The 17,073-nt window shown below is 37.4% G+C and overlaps 1 protein-coding gene across 1 annotated transcript; it reads right to left on the bottom strand.

The window, feature by feature from the left end:
• Positions 1–3,299: 3,299 nt before the first annotated feature.
• LOC111385381 lies at positions 3,300–3,689 on the bottom strand. The gene has a single exon (XM_023009765.1). It carries the CDS (start codon positions 3,687–3,689, stop codon positions 3,300–3,302), a length of 390 nt encoding a protein of 129 aa, XP_022865533.1.
• Positions 3,690–17,073: the final 13,384 nt, after the last annotated feature.

The raw sequence follows: 17,073 nt of genomic DNA, 5'->3' as shown, positions 1-17,073 counted from the left end.
TTTTCGCAGGATGAATTATTATTTGGATATAGAGTTGAGATAGATGTCAGGCAAAGTTACGTGGAACAGTAACTTTGACAGCTTCACCTAGGTCCTGGAGCTACTTGACGACCAGCATGCAGATATGTTGCGTTAGTCCTTTCTGTGCATCTATACCGTAAGAGAGTCGTCGTATTCGGGTCAGATGATCAATGCTCTTCTATGTCAGTTGCTGAGTCCAGTTGATGGCAATGCCCTCCACTTCGACCTCGAGGGCAAAGTCCCCATCTTTTCCATGTTCGAGTTGGTTTGTTGACTGAATTGAAGATTACGGGAGATGAGACAGCTAGCAGTAGGACTCAGAGAAAAAATAGGCTGCAGGACACTTACTTCTAAGGACAAGGGGCGGTGGTTCTGCCTCAATTGATGGACGCGATCAAAAGGTGTGACGAGATGTTGGACAGACCGAAGTTATGTCTGGTCTACATCATTGAGAGCATGATGCGGTGTCACCACAAGAAGACTGCGATCGACCTCTTCCACCTGGAGATCGTCGACGACATAGATCGCTTCAACAACTATCCATGGGGCCTCCGATGTTTCGAGAACACCGTCCACATCTTCACCAGACCGCACTCGAAGCCTAAGGGGCCCGTGCATAAGTATGACACGTACGGATTCCCCTTGGCACTGCAGGTAAATGATTAACGCAATCAATGTTAAAAAAAATTTTCTATTGAACTTGTATGTACTAATTTATCTGTTGCAAGTTTGGGCGTATGAGACCATCCCCATATTGGGTACCCGCTTTATGTGGCGAAGGGAGACACACTGCCCTCAGATGCACCATTGGCGAGCATTTCGAGTGGAGGGATGTCCCACTGGGAAATAATTATTGGCTCTCCTCGACAACCCTCATGTGAGTATTATAAATTTGTGATTTATATTGTACATAATTTAAAATCTCATTACATGATTTTATCTTTTTAAAATGTAAATATATCAGCTTGAAGTAATAACTCATTTGATGTCGTCGATGGAGGAGGAGGCGCAGGGTCTTGTGCATGAAATAGCGGTTTCGCACACCTCAAGACGACCAGATGTTCGATTCGATCCCCAATCGAGAATGGTTAAATGAATTATTGATAAATATTTTGTATGAGTTAGCAATTATTGAATAAGTTAATAACATGTAAGGTTGTATAGGACTGCGAGCTAGTTGATCGGGCATCACCTCCGCCCAGGGATCACCTTTTCTTCCTCAGGGTGATTATTCTGATGATCTGTACCATCGCCTGACTGGATTTATGGTGCAGAAGGTCGGTGCGTTACGTAGAGAGCTGGTAGAAGTTATATCAAGGGAGGTCGACGCACTGCGTCGAAAGCTAATAGGAGTTATATCAGAGGAGGTCGATGTGCTGCGTCGAGATATGGTGGAGCGGGTCGACGATCTAGGACGCCAGTTGGTAGGGAGGGTCGAGGATATAGCTGATGATGTTAGAGTGCTCCGTGGGCAGTTAGGGGATCTTCAGGATGATGTGATATCACTCTGAGGTTATATAGCAGGCAGACGATGGGGTGACGATCAGGGGGATGATCGAGAGGATAGAGATGGGGGTCACCCACAGTCGTGCTCAAAGGATGCATGAGAATCCTTTCTTCAATCCATGGATGATAGGGTGGCCTTGAAGGTGGAGGAAGGAGTGGCCCCATCGGGGATGGGAGCGATAGTCAAGGAGGTGGTTCCGACTATAGCGAATGAGGGGGTTGAGGAGGTGGTGTTGACGGGATGGATGAGGAGGTGGGCCTCTCGAGGACGAGAGCTATGGTCGAGGAGGTGGTGACGATGGGGACGAAAGAGGAGGTAAGCGTGGAAGAGGTGGCAATCGTCGGGGCGGAGGAGGGGGCAATGCCCGAGGTAGGTGAGGGGAGGATGACCACTGTGATTGGGGCGAAAAAGCGTGTTGTTGACGTGACGGAGCTGGTGGTAGGCAAGAGGCCAAAAGTACCGCCACAGTACATTTATCTCCCTTTACGGTTGAGACAAAGAGGAGGAAGTTCGTTGATGGGATGATCCCCAACTTATTTTGGGAGGTGGACCATACCAAATGAAAAGCGTTCGAGACGGAGTGGAGAAGAATGTTGCCCGGGTAAGTAATCACGATATTAGTGATATTAGTACATACTAGTGATCGTTACTCGTATATGCTTTTTTAACATTTCTCTATTTCTTTTATTAGGACCAACTGTATGATCGGTACTGTAACGATCTGCGATACTTATAAGTCGTTCCCGACATCATTACTTCAGGAGCTTGGCTTGCCGACGATGTAAGTGAAGTAGTCATATTGTTATTTTTTATGACTTGTACATCATTGTTTGTTTATGCAATGAAATAACTCCCTTTTGTATTGCTATTTCTTAATGCAGCACATCGACCTGGTCATGAACTTGTCGCGTGATTGGGTTCAAAGATATTCGGGGTCATTTGACAGTCTTAATCAAGTCATACTGAATTTGGAGCTCGGAAGAAACGTTGACATTGAGTACCAGTCGCTCCAACATGTCGACAAGGAGTACGCGGTGCCCGACTACATACTCGAATGGACCATAGGGATGTGGCCACATGTCTGGGGGAAGTCATGGGAGGGTTGTACACATATGTACATATCAGTGATCGTGAATCATCACTGCATAGTCTTGGAGGTTGTGTTCGCTGAGTCTACTATATATGTGTACGACCCCAATCATTCATGTCTGACACAACGTCAGCTCGAGCAAAATTTGGAGTCCAATGCTTTTTTGTCCCTATGATGGCTAGACAAGCGGGATTGACTGTGAAGAACAGATTAATCGTCGTGCCAGACACGACGATGGCAAGGCAGACAATATCGTGAGTGGTTCTAAAATTTTTAAAATTTAATACTTAATTTTTTTGTTGTACGGTACTGATCAAACTCATTATTGTTTATTTGCAGGGGCGATTGTGCCATTTTTGCAATAAAGTAAATCGAATTTTTGAGTATAGCACATAATGTTGATAGAATCAACCAATCCTGGATACAGAATTGGCAAAATAAGTTAGCCTGCGACTTATTCTACTTTAATGGTGATCCATAGATTTATTGTAATTATTAGTTGTAATTTTTTGTAATTACGAAATAATGGTAAACACTGTAAATATTGGTTTTTTGTACTTACAAAATGTTCGTAAACATTGTAATTGATTATTAAATGATAATTAATTACGACATCCTTTGAAATATCGTAGAATAAATGCAAACACTGTTTATTTCAGATGGACAACATTACCAAATGATCTAACTATCATTTAGAGGAACATGACTTGTACAATATTGGAGAGTATGCCCTACTGATTTGCACTGGCTGCACCTACGCGATCGAGGAAATTCTCTGGTAGATGGTATTCTAGACGTACTTGGACATTTAGGACCACGCGGTTCAATGAGAGGTGGCAACAATGTATTGAGTGGAAGAATATAGTCGGGGACTTCCCACTCAACTTCGTTCCACAGAGAAAATATTGTCTCAGCGTACGCATCTCTCCAATAATCAGTCGTGAAGTAATGAGAGCACAATGTTCTAGTTGCAAATTCTCGATACATAGCAACCGCGACTGCATGCTCACATGAAAAAGTCTCTAACTGAAATTTTGTACAAGTGCTTATGTTATCAGTCAAGTCCACCATATATGCCGTATTACATGCACATTCCACCGAGAAGCGCAACTCGTTTAGTGGTTTGACATTCAACTGTCTCGCAAGTTCTGTAGCTTTGAATAGCCTTTCATCTTGCGCTGGGGCTAGCACGCTCGTGCAATTCTGTGATTCCGCACGTCGATCGTGAAATCACTGCTGTAGTATGGTACGGATATTCTCAATCAGTGCAAGTATGGGTAATTCTCGACCCTTCTTGAATAATGCATTGATAGACTTCTCGTTGTTTGACGTCATCATGTTGTATCGACGTCCTGAAAAAAACGAGCATGCCCAATGTTCAATTACCATTTTCGTTAGATAATCCTATGCATCAAATGTTTACTTCCTATTTCAACCATGAACTTATTACACTCTTCAACATTGTAGGCTTCGACCGCTCTCCTGAACAATGAAACGGCACCTTTGCCCCGATACCTAGTCTTCAGATTGCCTTGAATTTGGTGCATGCAATACCCATGATGTGCATCTGAAAAAACTTCAGTGATACCATTTATTAAAGGCCGTCCTCGATCGGTTACAAATGTAAGGTCCTCGACTTCCCCGATTACTTCCCTTAACTTTGTGAAGAACTGTCGCATCGACAGGTTATTCTCACTATCGACTATGCCAAACCTAAGAGGGTAAATTTGGATGTTGGCATCTTGACATGTAATAATAATCAACTTGCCTTGATATTTAGATTTTAGTGTTGTACCATCAACTAGAATTAGAGTCGCATTGCATTTCGAAATCCCCAAATGTATTGTCCAAGAGCCATGAAGAAGAATTTGAAGCAATTCTCACCCTCTGTCTCAATAAAAAAATTCGAGCCACGATTAATTTTCTCCATGTTATAGCAATACCTGGCCAGTTTAGCATAATTTTCCTCTGCATAGCCCATTAAATTCTCAAATGCACATTTCTTAGACTTTAAGGTTTTCTGGTAACTTAAGACAGTATCCGTACTCTCTAGGGGTGGGTGCGGGTCGGTTTGGTTTGGTTCTCTTTAGAACCGAACCGAACCAAACTTTTCGGGTATCTAGTAAATGGAACCGTCGGGTCCAAATATAATTATGGAACCGTTTGGGTTCGGTTCCATTCGGTTCGGTTCGGTTCCGTTCGGTTCTGTACTATAATTAAATTTTTTAACATTTAAAACGTTATATAAATACGACTAATGATACATTCAATGATTTTGGAATGTCAGAGACTATTAAACTACCTTGTTCAAATGATCGCTACGATCAAAACTTCGGTCGGCGAAAGTCACGGCTTCGATCGGAGGTCAGAGTGTCGGCCGACGATTGTATAAGTTTTGGAATATTAGCGAGGCTGCGAGAGTGAGTGCGAGAGTCGAGACAACGTTATGCAGTTTATTGTAGGTGTTTAGGGTTATTTAGTGGATTTTATCTTGTTTGGCTAAGAAATGAAACAATAAAATGGGTAATTGGGCTAAAAATTAAAAAATTAGAAATGAAACAAATTATTGGGGCAAAAATTTGGATTTAGAAATCATTTATTTGTTAATTTGTTTAGAAAAAATTAAAATTAAAATTAAAATAATTTGATTTACTCAATTTAAAAAAAATAAAAAATTAGAAATATTCGATTCTTATTCGATTTTTCGGTTTTTGGTCTAGAACCGAGAACCGAATTGTACCCGTCGGTTCTCAATTCAGATATCCGTTCGGGTATTTAATTTGACAAGAATCGTCGGGTTCGGATCGGTCGGTTCGGTTCGGGAGATTTGCCCAATCCTAGTACTCTCGACGGATGTCGTTAATGATGTCCGATGGTTTGTAGATCGTACGTGGATTCTGATACTTGTGCATTATCTATCGACCAATAAATCAAGCTCGGGCTCGCCTTACGATCATTTCGATGTAATCCCACTTCACAAGTATGTTCCCGTGTGTACTTGCGAACTACAAAGCACTCATTCGTATTCATTTTCGTCGCTCACAAATGCAAACAGCAACTTTCATCTACGCAGGTGATTAAACAACGACTTGTTTGATTTTTTCTCTTTGAACTCAAAATTGTATTTCAGCCCAATTAGGTGCACAGCTTCCTGCAAACCTTTTTCATTTCAAATGTTGCTTGACATACAAATCCTCACTATCGGGAACCACACGCGAAGAGTTAAAGGATGGTCCACTCGATCCAGCCCCTGAGGTCCCACTCCACTCATGTCTCTGTCGGGATAAAGCGATCAAATCCTCGTCTGTAAAAGTATTTACATTTTCACACTCATTGTCGTGAACTATGCACGGAATTCGGTGAGTAACTGTCTTTGGAATAACCACATCATCTTCACGAGCTATCTGGACGGTATTCCAAAAATCATTGACATTGTAATCCCCTCCATCTGAGTCTACTTGTTCACCTTCGACGACATCATTCCTTACTAAAGTCACGCAAATAGGAGTCGAGTGCCTGTTGTTCATTTTAAACAAATAATTCACTTCGGCATCAAAAGAAATCCTCATAGGTGGACTCAAAACCTCCTGATCGCTGAATTTAAATTTCAATTCCATGTCATACTGAGAGAGATCGACATTTAGCTTGTTCTGTAGAACGTTATAGAGTTTTGCATATGTTGTTGTTCTGTTATGAAAATTAGGATACCACCACGTTTATCACTTTTCCATTTCCATACCCATCGATCTCTTTCGTCCAATTCGAAATCACCAAAGTAACAAATTGGGGCTACAACCATATTTGCATGACAAAAAAGAATTTTTAATTGCCAGAAAAATATCAAAGGAAATAAAAAAATTAAAAAAACAAAAACAGCATGCTGTTCCAGCCGACTTTTTTCAACAGTTAACTAGACAGCCGGTAGTTCAAATTCGGCTGTCCGACAGAATAAACACACCAAAATTTTGCAGATTAATTTTTCAGTATTATTGCAGATGAATTTTTTCTCGCCAAATGCTCAAAATTTTTCACAGATCGATTAAAAAAACTATCTACATTAACTTTATATGTCGAAATAAATTTTATCTATTCAAACGTAAAATTATTTAACGAAAAAAATTAAATGTCCGTATTATAAACTTACTGGTCAGATGAGATTGATATAAAAAAATTTCAGTTACTGCATTCGATGAATTTTTTAGATCTTGAGGTTGAAGCAGATGAAAAATGAAAGTGTTTTTATCTGTGCGGGAGTAAACAGATATGAAAAGTTTGCTGATTTTGATATTTTAAGTGGGAAGTGTTTGGTTTTTATTTGTTAACTAAAGGGTAGTAATGTCTTTTAAACAAAACCTTCTTTTGTAATTGTATAATACACTTAAGGATATTTTTGTCTTTTAACACTCAATAGGCCATTGTGAAAATTTAATTTGAAATTTAATATTTATTTTTATTATTAGTTTTTGATAAATAATAATTTATTTAGTTGTTGAATTTAAATAAATTTTTTACTTTTAATTTTATTAATAGTTTTGGATGATATTCTTTTCGTTCATCAGATTGAATTAATTTTTTAATTGTAATTTGAAATAATTGTTGAAAATATAATTTGGAATTTAATATTATTTTTATTATTATTTTTTGATAAATAATAATTTATTTAGCCGTCGAATTTAAGTAATTTTTTTACTTTTAATTTTATTAATAGTTTTGGATGATATTCTTTTTGTTCATCAAATTTAATTAATTATTTTAATTGCAATTTGAAATAATTGTTGAAAATTTAATTTGAGATATACTATTTATTTTTATTATTAGTTTTTGATAAATAATAATTTATTTAGTCGTCGAATTTAATAATTTTTTACTTTTAATTTTATTAATACTTTTGGATGATATTCTTTTCGTTCATCAAATTTAATTAATTCTTTTAATTGCAATTTGAAATAACTGTTGGAAATTTAATTTGAAATATAATATTTATTTTTATTATTAGTTTTTGATAAATAATAATTTATTTAGTTGTTGAATTTAAATAAATTTTTTACTTTTAATTTTATTAATAGTTTTGGATGATATTCTTTTCATTCATTAAATTTAATTAATTTTTTAATTATAATTTGAAATAATTGTTGAAAATTTAATTTGAAATTTAATATATATTTTTATTATTAGTTTTTGATAAATAATAATTTATTTAGTCGTCGAATTTAAATAAATTTTTTACTTTTAATTTTATTAATAGTTTTGGATAATATTCTTTTGGATATATTTTTTTGAACTTCAATTTGAAATAATTGTTGAAAAAATTGACATTATCGATAATAGGATACAAAAATTTACATTATTGATGATTTTAATTATTATGAATCTGCGTCTTGCATATTGTAATTATAATTTCGTTCGCTAAATTTTTTGTTATTATGCTTTATTCTATTATCACTTGCACAATGTTATAACATTTTGGATTTTTACAAGATGGATTATCACCTTGACATAGAGTTGAGACAGATGCCAAACAAAGTTACGTGAAATAGTAGCTTTGACAGTTTCACTACTGTGTTAGAGCTGCTCGATGATCAGCATGCTAATATGTTGCACCAGTCTTTCCTGTGGCCCTTGTACCCGTGGAGAGATCTGCAGTACTCGGGTCAGATTATTGATGCACTTCTATGTCGATTGGTGAGTCCAGTCGACGATGATACCTTTCACTTCGCAGTCAGGGGTAAAGTTGCCAGTTTTTCGATGTTCGAGTTTGCTTTGATCACGGGATTAAAGATTACGGGCAATGACACAGCTGGTGATGGGACTCAGAGAAAAAATAGGCTTTATGATGCTTACTTCGAGGGACAGGGAACTGTGCTTCTTACACTGCTGTTCGACGCAATTAGGAGGTGTGATCAGATGTTAGAAAGACTGAAGTTAGGTCTGGTCTACATTCTTGAGAGCATGGTGCGGTGTCACTACAAGAAGATTGTGATTGACATTTTCCATCTAGAGATCGTTGATGACATCGATCGTTTCAACGACTATCCGTGGGGCTGGAGATGTTTCGAGGACACGTACACGTCTTCATCAGACCGCACTCAATGCCGAAGGGAGCCATGCGTAAGTACAACGCCTATGAATTGTCCCTGGCGGTGCAGGTAAATTGTTAACATAATGAATGTTAAAATTATCTTCCTATTGAATTTGTATATAATAATTGTATGTGTTGCGGATCTGGGCATATGAGACTGTCCCCCTATTGGGTGGTCGTTTTGTGAGGCGAGGGGAGACACACTGCCTTCGGATACACCATTGGAGAGCATTTCGATCGGAGGGATGTCCCATTGGGAAATAGTTATCTGCTATCCTCGACGACCCTCAGGTGAGTATTATGCATTTGTAATTTATATTGTGCGTGATTTAACATCTGATTATATACTAGTTCAAATGTCAATATGTCAGTTTGAAGTCATAATTGGGTTGACGCCGTCGATGGAGGAGGAGGCTTAGGTCTTGTGCGTGAATTAGGCATTTCGCACACCCAAGACGACCAGATGTCCGATCCGATCCATGACCGAGATTGGGTGAGCGAATTGAATAAAATCTATTGATTACTATTTTTTATGAGTTAGCAATTACGGATGAAGTTAATAATTTATAATGTTGTTGCTTGTGTAGGAGCGTGATCCAGTTGATCGATGATCACCTCCATCGAGGGCATCACCACCTCCGACCGCCGAGGGCATCTTCTCCGCCTCCTCCATCCAGAGACCCTTACTATGGATCTCTCGTACATGGACAGGGGTACCATTTTGATGATCTGTATGCCCGTCTGGGCGAATTTATAGTAGAATAGGTCGACGCGCTGTATCGGGAGAAGGCAAAAAAGAGTGTTGTTGACATGCCGGAGACGGTGGTCGGCAAGAGGCCGAGAGTGCCGTCACAGTACGTCGTCTCTCCCTTCACGGTTGAGGCGAAGAGGAGTAGATTCGTCAACGGAACGTACCCCAATTTGTTCCGGGAGGTCGACTATGCTAAGTGGAAAGCATTCAAGGCTGAGTGGCGAAAAATGTTACCCTAGTAAGTATTGTATGATTTAGTAGACTACCAGAATTCGTATGTGCTTCGTTTAACGTTTTTTCTATTTTATTTCCAAAGTCATGCACATGATAGCCGGAAGGACGATATCGGACGCATACAAGTGGTTCCATGATATCACCACTCAGGGGGCTTAGCTCGCCGACAATGTAAGTGAAGTGTTTTTGTTACTTTTTGTAAACATTATGTTTAATTTGTTAAATGAAATAAGTATTTATTTCTTTGTTTTCCTTGATGTAGCACATCGATATGGCCATGGACATGTTACGCGATCGAGTTGAGAGATATCCACAATCATTCCACAAGCCTGGCTGAATAATACTGAACACCGAGTTCTTCCGTGCCGTTACCATTGAGTATCAGTCGCTCCAACTTCTAGGTAACGAGTACGTGTTTCCCGCATATGTGCTCGAGTGGGTCATCGGGTTGTCACCGAGTGTTGGAGAAAGCCATGGGAGGGTTGTACGCATTTGTACATTTCAGTGATCATGAATCAGCATTGCATTGCACCGGAGATCGTGTTCCCTGATTCGACGATATATTTATACGACCTCGATCATTCATGCCTGACACAGGGGCAGCTCGAGCAGAACTTAGAGCCGATGACTGTGATCGTTCCTCTGATAGTTAGACATACGGACTTGACTGTGGCGGACAAACTAGCCATCGTACGGGACACGACGACGGCGAGACAGTCTATATCGTAAGTCTTTGTAATCCTTTTTTTTAAATTTAGTAATCAGTTCGTACATAATTGGAACCGAAGTAACACATATTTGTTTATTTGCAGGGGTGACTGTGGAATTTTCACAACCAAATACATATAACTTTTGAGTATAGCACATAAGGTTGATGGAATCAACCAGTCATGGATATAGAATTGACGAAATAAGTTAGCATGTGATTTATACGAAATTAATTGTGATCCATAAATTATTTGTAAATATTTTTTGCAATTAATATTTGTAATTATTTGTAACTATTTTTTGCAATTGTTTGTAATTATTCATGTAAATACTATTTATTTCAATGTAAATATTATTTATTTCAATGTAAATGCGAGCTGAAATCTAAATATTAATTATGCCGATATAAATACTATTTATTTAAATGTAAATAAGAGTTGAAATCTGAATATTGATTATGCGGATGTAAATACTGTTTATTTCAGATCGACAACAATATACAATGCTCTAACTGTCATTTAGGGAAACCTAATTTGTACAAAATTGGCGAGTATGTCCTACTGATTTGCATCTGCTACACCTACGCGGTCAGAAAAATTGTCCAGTAGATGGTATTTTAGAAGTATTTGGACGTCCAGGACCACGTGGTTCAATGAGAGGTGGCGACAATGTATTGAACGGGCGAATATGATCAGGAACTTCCCACTCGACTTCATTTGGAAGCGGAAATATGGTTTCAACATACACAACTCTCTAGTTTTCAGCAGTGTAATAAGGAGAGCACAATGTTCTCGCTGCAAATTCTTGATACATAACCACCGCAACTGCATGCTCACATGGAAAACTCTCTAACTGAAATTGTTTATAAGTGCATGTTCCATCAGTCAAATCTACCATGTATGTTGTATGACATTGACATTCCACAAAGAAGCACGACTCGTCTAATGGTTCGACATATAACTTTCTCGCAGCCTCTGTAGCCTTGAAGAGTTTTACCTCTTGTGCCGGGGCTAGCACGCTTATGTAATTATGTGATTCCGCACGTCGATCGTGAAACCACTGCTAGAGCTTTGTACGTATATTCTCAAACAGTGCGAGAATGAGTAACTCTCGATCTTTCTTGAATAATGCATTGAGAGACTCCGCATTGTTTGGCGTCATCATGTTGTATCGACGTCTTGAAAAAATGAGGGCGGCCAATGTTCAATCCCCATTTTCGTTAGAAAGTCCCATGTCGGGAATGATTTGCTTCCTATTTCAACCATATACCTATTACACTCTTCAATACTGTAAGCTTCGGCCGCTCTCCTAAACAGTGAAACGATGCCTTTGCCCCAACACCTGGTCTTCAAGTTGCCTTATATATGATATATGCAATACTCATGATGTGCATCGAGAAAAAATTCAGCGATACCATTTATTATAGACTGTCCCCGATCGTTTACAAATGCAAGGTCCTCGACTTCCTCGATTACTTCCCTGAACTTTGTGAAGAGCCAACGCATCGACAGATCATTCTCGTTATCAACTATGTCGAATGTACGAGGGTAAATTTGGATGTTGGCATCTTGACATGTAACAATAATCAACTTGCCTTGGTATTTGGATTTCAGAGTTGTATTGTCGACTAGAATTAGGGGTCGCATAACATTTCGAAATCCCCGAATGCATTGTCCAAGAGCCATAAAGAATAATTTAAAGCAGTTCTTGGCCTCTGTCTCAATAAAAATGCCGAGCCAGGATTAGTTTTTTCCATGTTATGGCAATACGTGACCAATTTAGCATAATTTTCCTCTGTCGAGCCCATTAAATCCTCCAACACGTATTTTTTGGCCTTTCAAGCCTTCTGGTAGCTCATAACTACTCCGTACTCTCGATGAACTTCGTTAATGATGTCTGATGGTCTGTAGATTGTCTGTGGATCCTGATACTTGTGCATTATCTGTCGACCAATAAACCAAGCTCTGGCTTGCCTCTGATCACTACGACAAACTCCCACTTCACAAGTGTGTTCTCGTGTATATTTGCGAATTACGAAGCACTCATTCATGTCCATCTTCGTCGCTCGCAAATGTCAACTGTCATCTACGCATGATAGCATCAACAAACGATCTATTCGATTTTTCCACTTTAAACTCGAAGTTGTATTTCAGTGTAATTAGGTACACGACTTCTTGCAAATCTTTCGTCGTTTCAAACAGTTACTCGATATAAAAATCCTCATTATCTGGAACCACACGTGAGGAGTTAGAGGATGGTCCACTCGATCTAGCCCCTAAGGTCCTACCTCACTCATGTCTCTACCGGGATAAAGCAATCAACTCCTCGTTTATAAAAGTATTTGCATTTTCATTCTCATTATCACGAGCTGCAGAAGGGATTCTGTGTGCAATTATATCTAGAATAATCACATCATATTCACGAGCTATCTCCACCGTATCCCGAAAATCATTAGTATTGTGATCCCCACCTCCCGAGTCTACTTGTTCATCTTTGACGACATCCTTCCTTACTAAAGTTACGAAAAGAAGAGTCATGTGCTTATTGTTCAATTCAATCGGATAATTCACTTCATCAACAAAAGAAATAATTATAGGTGAATCGAAACTAATGCATGCTTGCTGAATTTAAATTTTAATTCCATGTTGTACTGAGAAAGATCAACATTCAACTCGTTCTGTAAATCATTATAGAGTTCTACATACGATGTACCTGATAATATGGAAATTGCGATACCACCACGTTTAGCACTTGTCCATTTCCATACCCATTGATACCTTTCGTCCAATTCGAAATCACCAAAGTAAGAAACTAGGACTACTACCATATCTACATGTCGAAATAGAATTTTTAATTACAAGAAAAATATCAGGAGCAATAAAAATAACCCAAAAAAGGGGAAAAACAGTTGACAAACAGCAAGCCAAACAGGCTGTTTGTCCGACTGTTTGGGTTTAATAGTTGGTCAAACAGTCGAATCACCGGCACGCGTTGGATTGTTAGCACTCAACACTCGTCTGACAATATATGTAGATGAATTTTTTCTGGTCAAATGCTTAAAAAATTACAGATGTATTAATTTTTTTTTTATCTTTGTTACCATTAAATATCGAAATACAATTTATCGATTTAAACGTATAATAATTTAACGAAAATAAGATTAAATTTGCGTATATGAACTTACCGAACCAACGAGATTGATGTCCACAAAATTTTCGTCTTCCGATTTCGATAAATTTTTTTGTTTTTGTGGTTGAAGCAGATGAAGGATGAGAGTGTTTTATTTATCTGTGTTGGAGTAAACAGATAAGAAAAGTAGGAAGTGTTTGGTTTTTATTTGTTCAGTAAAAGGGTATTGACGTCTTTTAAAAAAATCAACTTTTGTAATTGTACAATGTATTTAAGGCTATTTTTGTCTTTTAACATTGGATAGACCATTTTCATAATATCCCTTTGTTGAGAAGTTAATGTGAAATTTAGGTGATTTGACTAAGTCAATTTTAAAAGTACCCCGACGGACACTGCAATTTTCAATCGGACACGGCAACTTAGGAAGGTTGATAGCGACGGTGTCACCGCAGAGAAATATGGGAAGCACCAACTATCCGGGTGAGGAAGAAAAAATGAAAAATTGTTCACGCATTGATTTCAATCAACGGTAGAAGAAGAAGAATAACCATTTATGCAAAGGAAGAAGAACCGTCTCAGATGATGGGTGAGGAAGATGAACAGTACTAAAGGAGAAAATAAAGGGGCGTGGCCGCGTGGTCTACTTGTTTGGCCCACCAATGCTTTAACATCTATATTGGGTCAGTGTATTGTAAGCCCAATCATTTAATAGAAGAATCCCACTAAGAAAAAGTTTATGTGATGAACTGTAAATGAGAAAGTGTTAAAAACTTTATTTTTGTAAGATTTGAATTTTTTTTTTAACCTTTAATTAAAAAAAGAAAAAGAAAAATGTGTTATAAATCTAAAAAGGAAGCAAACTTATTATTATCATTTAAGTTTGGCACTTGTCCATTTTCATACCCATTGATCTCTTTCGTCCAATTCAAAATGACCAAAGTAACAAACTGTGACTATTACCATATCTGCATATTGAAATAGAATTTTTACTTACAAGAAAAATATCAAGAGCAATAAAAATAACCCAAAAAGGGGAAAAAAAGAAAAATAGTTGACAAACAGCCGGCTGTTTGGGTTTAGCAGCCGGTCAAAGAGCTGAATCACCGACACGCACCGGGCTGTTAACACTCAACACTTGTCCAGTAATATATGCAGATGAATTTTTTTCTGGCTAAATGCTTAAAAAATTACAGATGTATTAATTTTTTTTATCTACATTACCATTAAATGTTGAAATACAATTTATCGATTTAAACGTACAATAATTTAACGAAAACAAGATTAAATTTGCGTATATAAACTTACCGAACCGACGAGATTGATGTCCACAAAATTTTTAACTTTCGATTTCGATAAATTTTTTAGTTTCTGCGGTTGAAGCAGATGAAGGATGAGGGTGTTTTATTTATCTGTGTTTGAGTAAACAGATAAGAAAAGTAGGAAGTGTTTGATTTTTATTTGTTAAGTAAAAGGGTATTGATATTTTTAAAAAAATCAACTTTTGTAATTGTATAATATATTTAAGGGTATTTTTGTCTTTTAACATTGGATAGATCATTTTCATAATATTCTTTTGTTGAGAAGTCAATGTGAAATTTAGGTGATTTGACTAAGTCAATTTTAAAAGTACCCTGGCGGACACTGCAATTTTCAATCGGATACGACAACTTGGGAAGGTTGACAGCGGCGGTGTCACCATGGAGAAAGATGGGAAGCACCGACTATCCACGTGAAGAAAAAATGAAGAATTGTTCACGCATTGATTTCAATCAACGGTAGAAGAAGAAGAACCATTTATGCAGAGGAAGAACCGTCTCAGATGACAGGTAAGGAAGATGAACAGTACTACAGGAGAAAATGAAGGGGCGTAGCCGCTTGGTCTACTTGTTTGGCCCACCAATGCTTTAACATCTATATTGGGTCAGTGGATTGTAAGCCCAATCATTTAATAGAAGAATCCCACTAAGAAAAAGTTTATGTGATGAAATGTAAATGAGAAAGTGTCAAAAACTTTATTTTTGTAAGATTTGAATTACTTTTTTAGCTTTAATTAAAAAACAATAGAAATGTGTCCTAATTCTAAAAAGGAAGCAAATTTATTATCATTTAAATTTACCATTTTTCACAAATTAAAAATTCAGCTAAATCTATTTATTATTTAAGTATTTATATATGATGCAATAAGTATAAAAAAACTAACTTCTTAAAATTATTAAATTAAAAAAATTTAAGAATATATATTTTAATCAATATGTCAACATCGTAACATGTCAAATTTTTTTCATAAAATCATGCATCGACGTATCCATGTACCCGTGTTCGAAAATTGGACTTCTTTTAGCCATATCCCCGTGTCCAACAATTTTAAAAATAAAAGATCCAACGCTTAGATACATACTCGTAACCGAGTCCGAACATTATAGAACAAAACAAAGAGCAAAGCCAAGCCAAGCTCAAGTGTCTAAGAGTCAAGCCGTGCAACCCGTAATCCTACTTGTAATAGTATTGACATGCAGGATAATAGCAAGTCCAGTTGAACAATGCATAAATGTCATAATTGATATATGTGGTTGTCAGGGCCGGACTTGTGTTTTGCGGGAGGCGAACTTCAGATTTTAGGCTCATAAATCATAGCAAGCAGTTAATTTTTTCATTTAGTTCACTGTCCTATCAACAATGTCTTTCAATCTCAATGGTTATTTCTCTAAATTATTCTCAATTTATAGGCAAAAATCGTAAATTAATCCCATTCTCTCTCTCGAGTGCCGAATAGAATTTATTTATATACTCTAATCCCAATATCTCTATTTCATATTAGATCAATAAAAATTATTAAGCCCTTGGTTCTTAATTTGAATTAAGCCTAAAAAAATTTGTGCTTTCTTTCGAAATTCATGAAATCCAAGTTATGTTATACGTAGATCAAGATTAAATCTCCCTCTCTCAAGTGCCGAAATTCAATACATCAATTCATTCAATCATTGATCAGATGATTGAAAGCAATAGGCATAAATAACACAAATAAATAGCGAAAAATTAAAGAAATACCATATCAACATCCAAACATTGTATCAAGTTAGATTACATCAACCCTAGATCTAAGATTTTAGTTCATGATTGAATGAAATGATATTCTAAAATACAAATAAACAAGCGTGGAGAATGAGAGATTAGAAAAAACTCAGTTGATGTTTCGAATATTCTCCCAATGTTTATAGATTGCCCTCCTTGGATTGCTTGATCTTTTGTTTCTTTGCCTTGAGTTCTTTCTTTCAATGCCAAAAAAAATCTCCCTTTTCTCGGTCTTTTTCGTGGTATTTATCTTTCCCAAAAGTTACAAGATGAGAAAGATCAGATCTAGGCAAAAAAAAATTGCAATTTCCTCTTTTTTTCGTTGGGTTGGCGCCACAACGCTTTTCTTGCTGGCACCGTGGCGCCCATGCCTGGTGCTGCGGCGCCAGCCTTGCTATCTCCCTTTTTATGTTGGGTACCGCGACACCCAGCTTTCTGTTGATTTTTTTTTCTTGGGCGCCTAAGCGCCCAATTCCAATGTC

The sequence above is a fragment of the Olea europaea genome, unplaced genomic scaffold (genome assembly GCF_002742605.1).
Source record: "Olea europaea var. sylvestris unplaced genomic scaffold, O_europaea_v1 scaffold3143, whole genome shotgun sequence".
NCBI lineage: Eukaryota > Viridiplantae > Streptophyta > Magnoliopsida > Lamiales > Oleaceae > Olea > Olea europaea.
The sequence above is the reverse complement of the archived record's forward strand: the minus strand, read 5'-3'. Positions and strand labels throughout refer to the sequence as shown.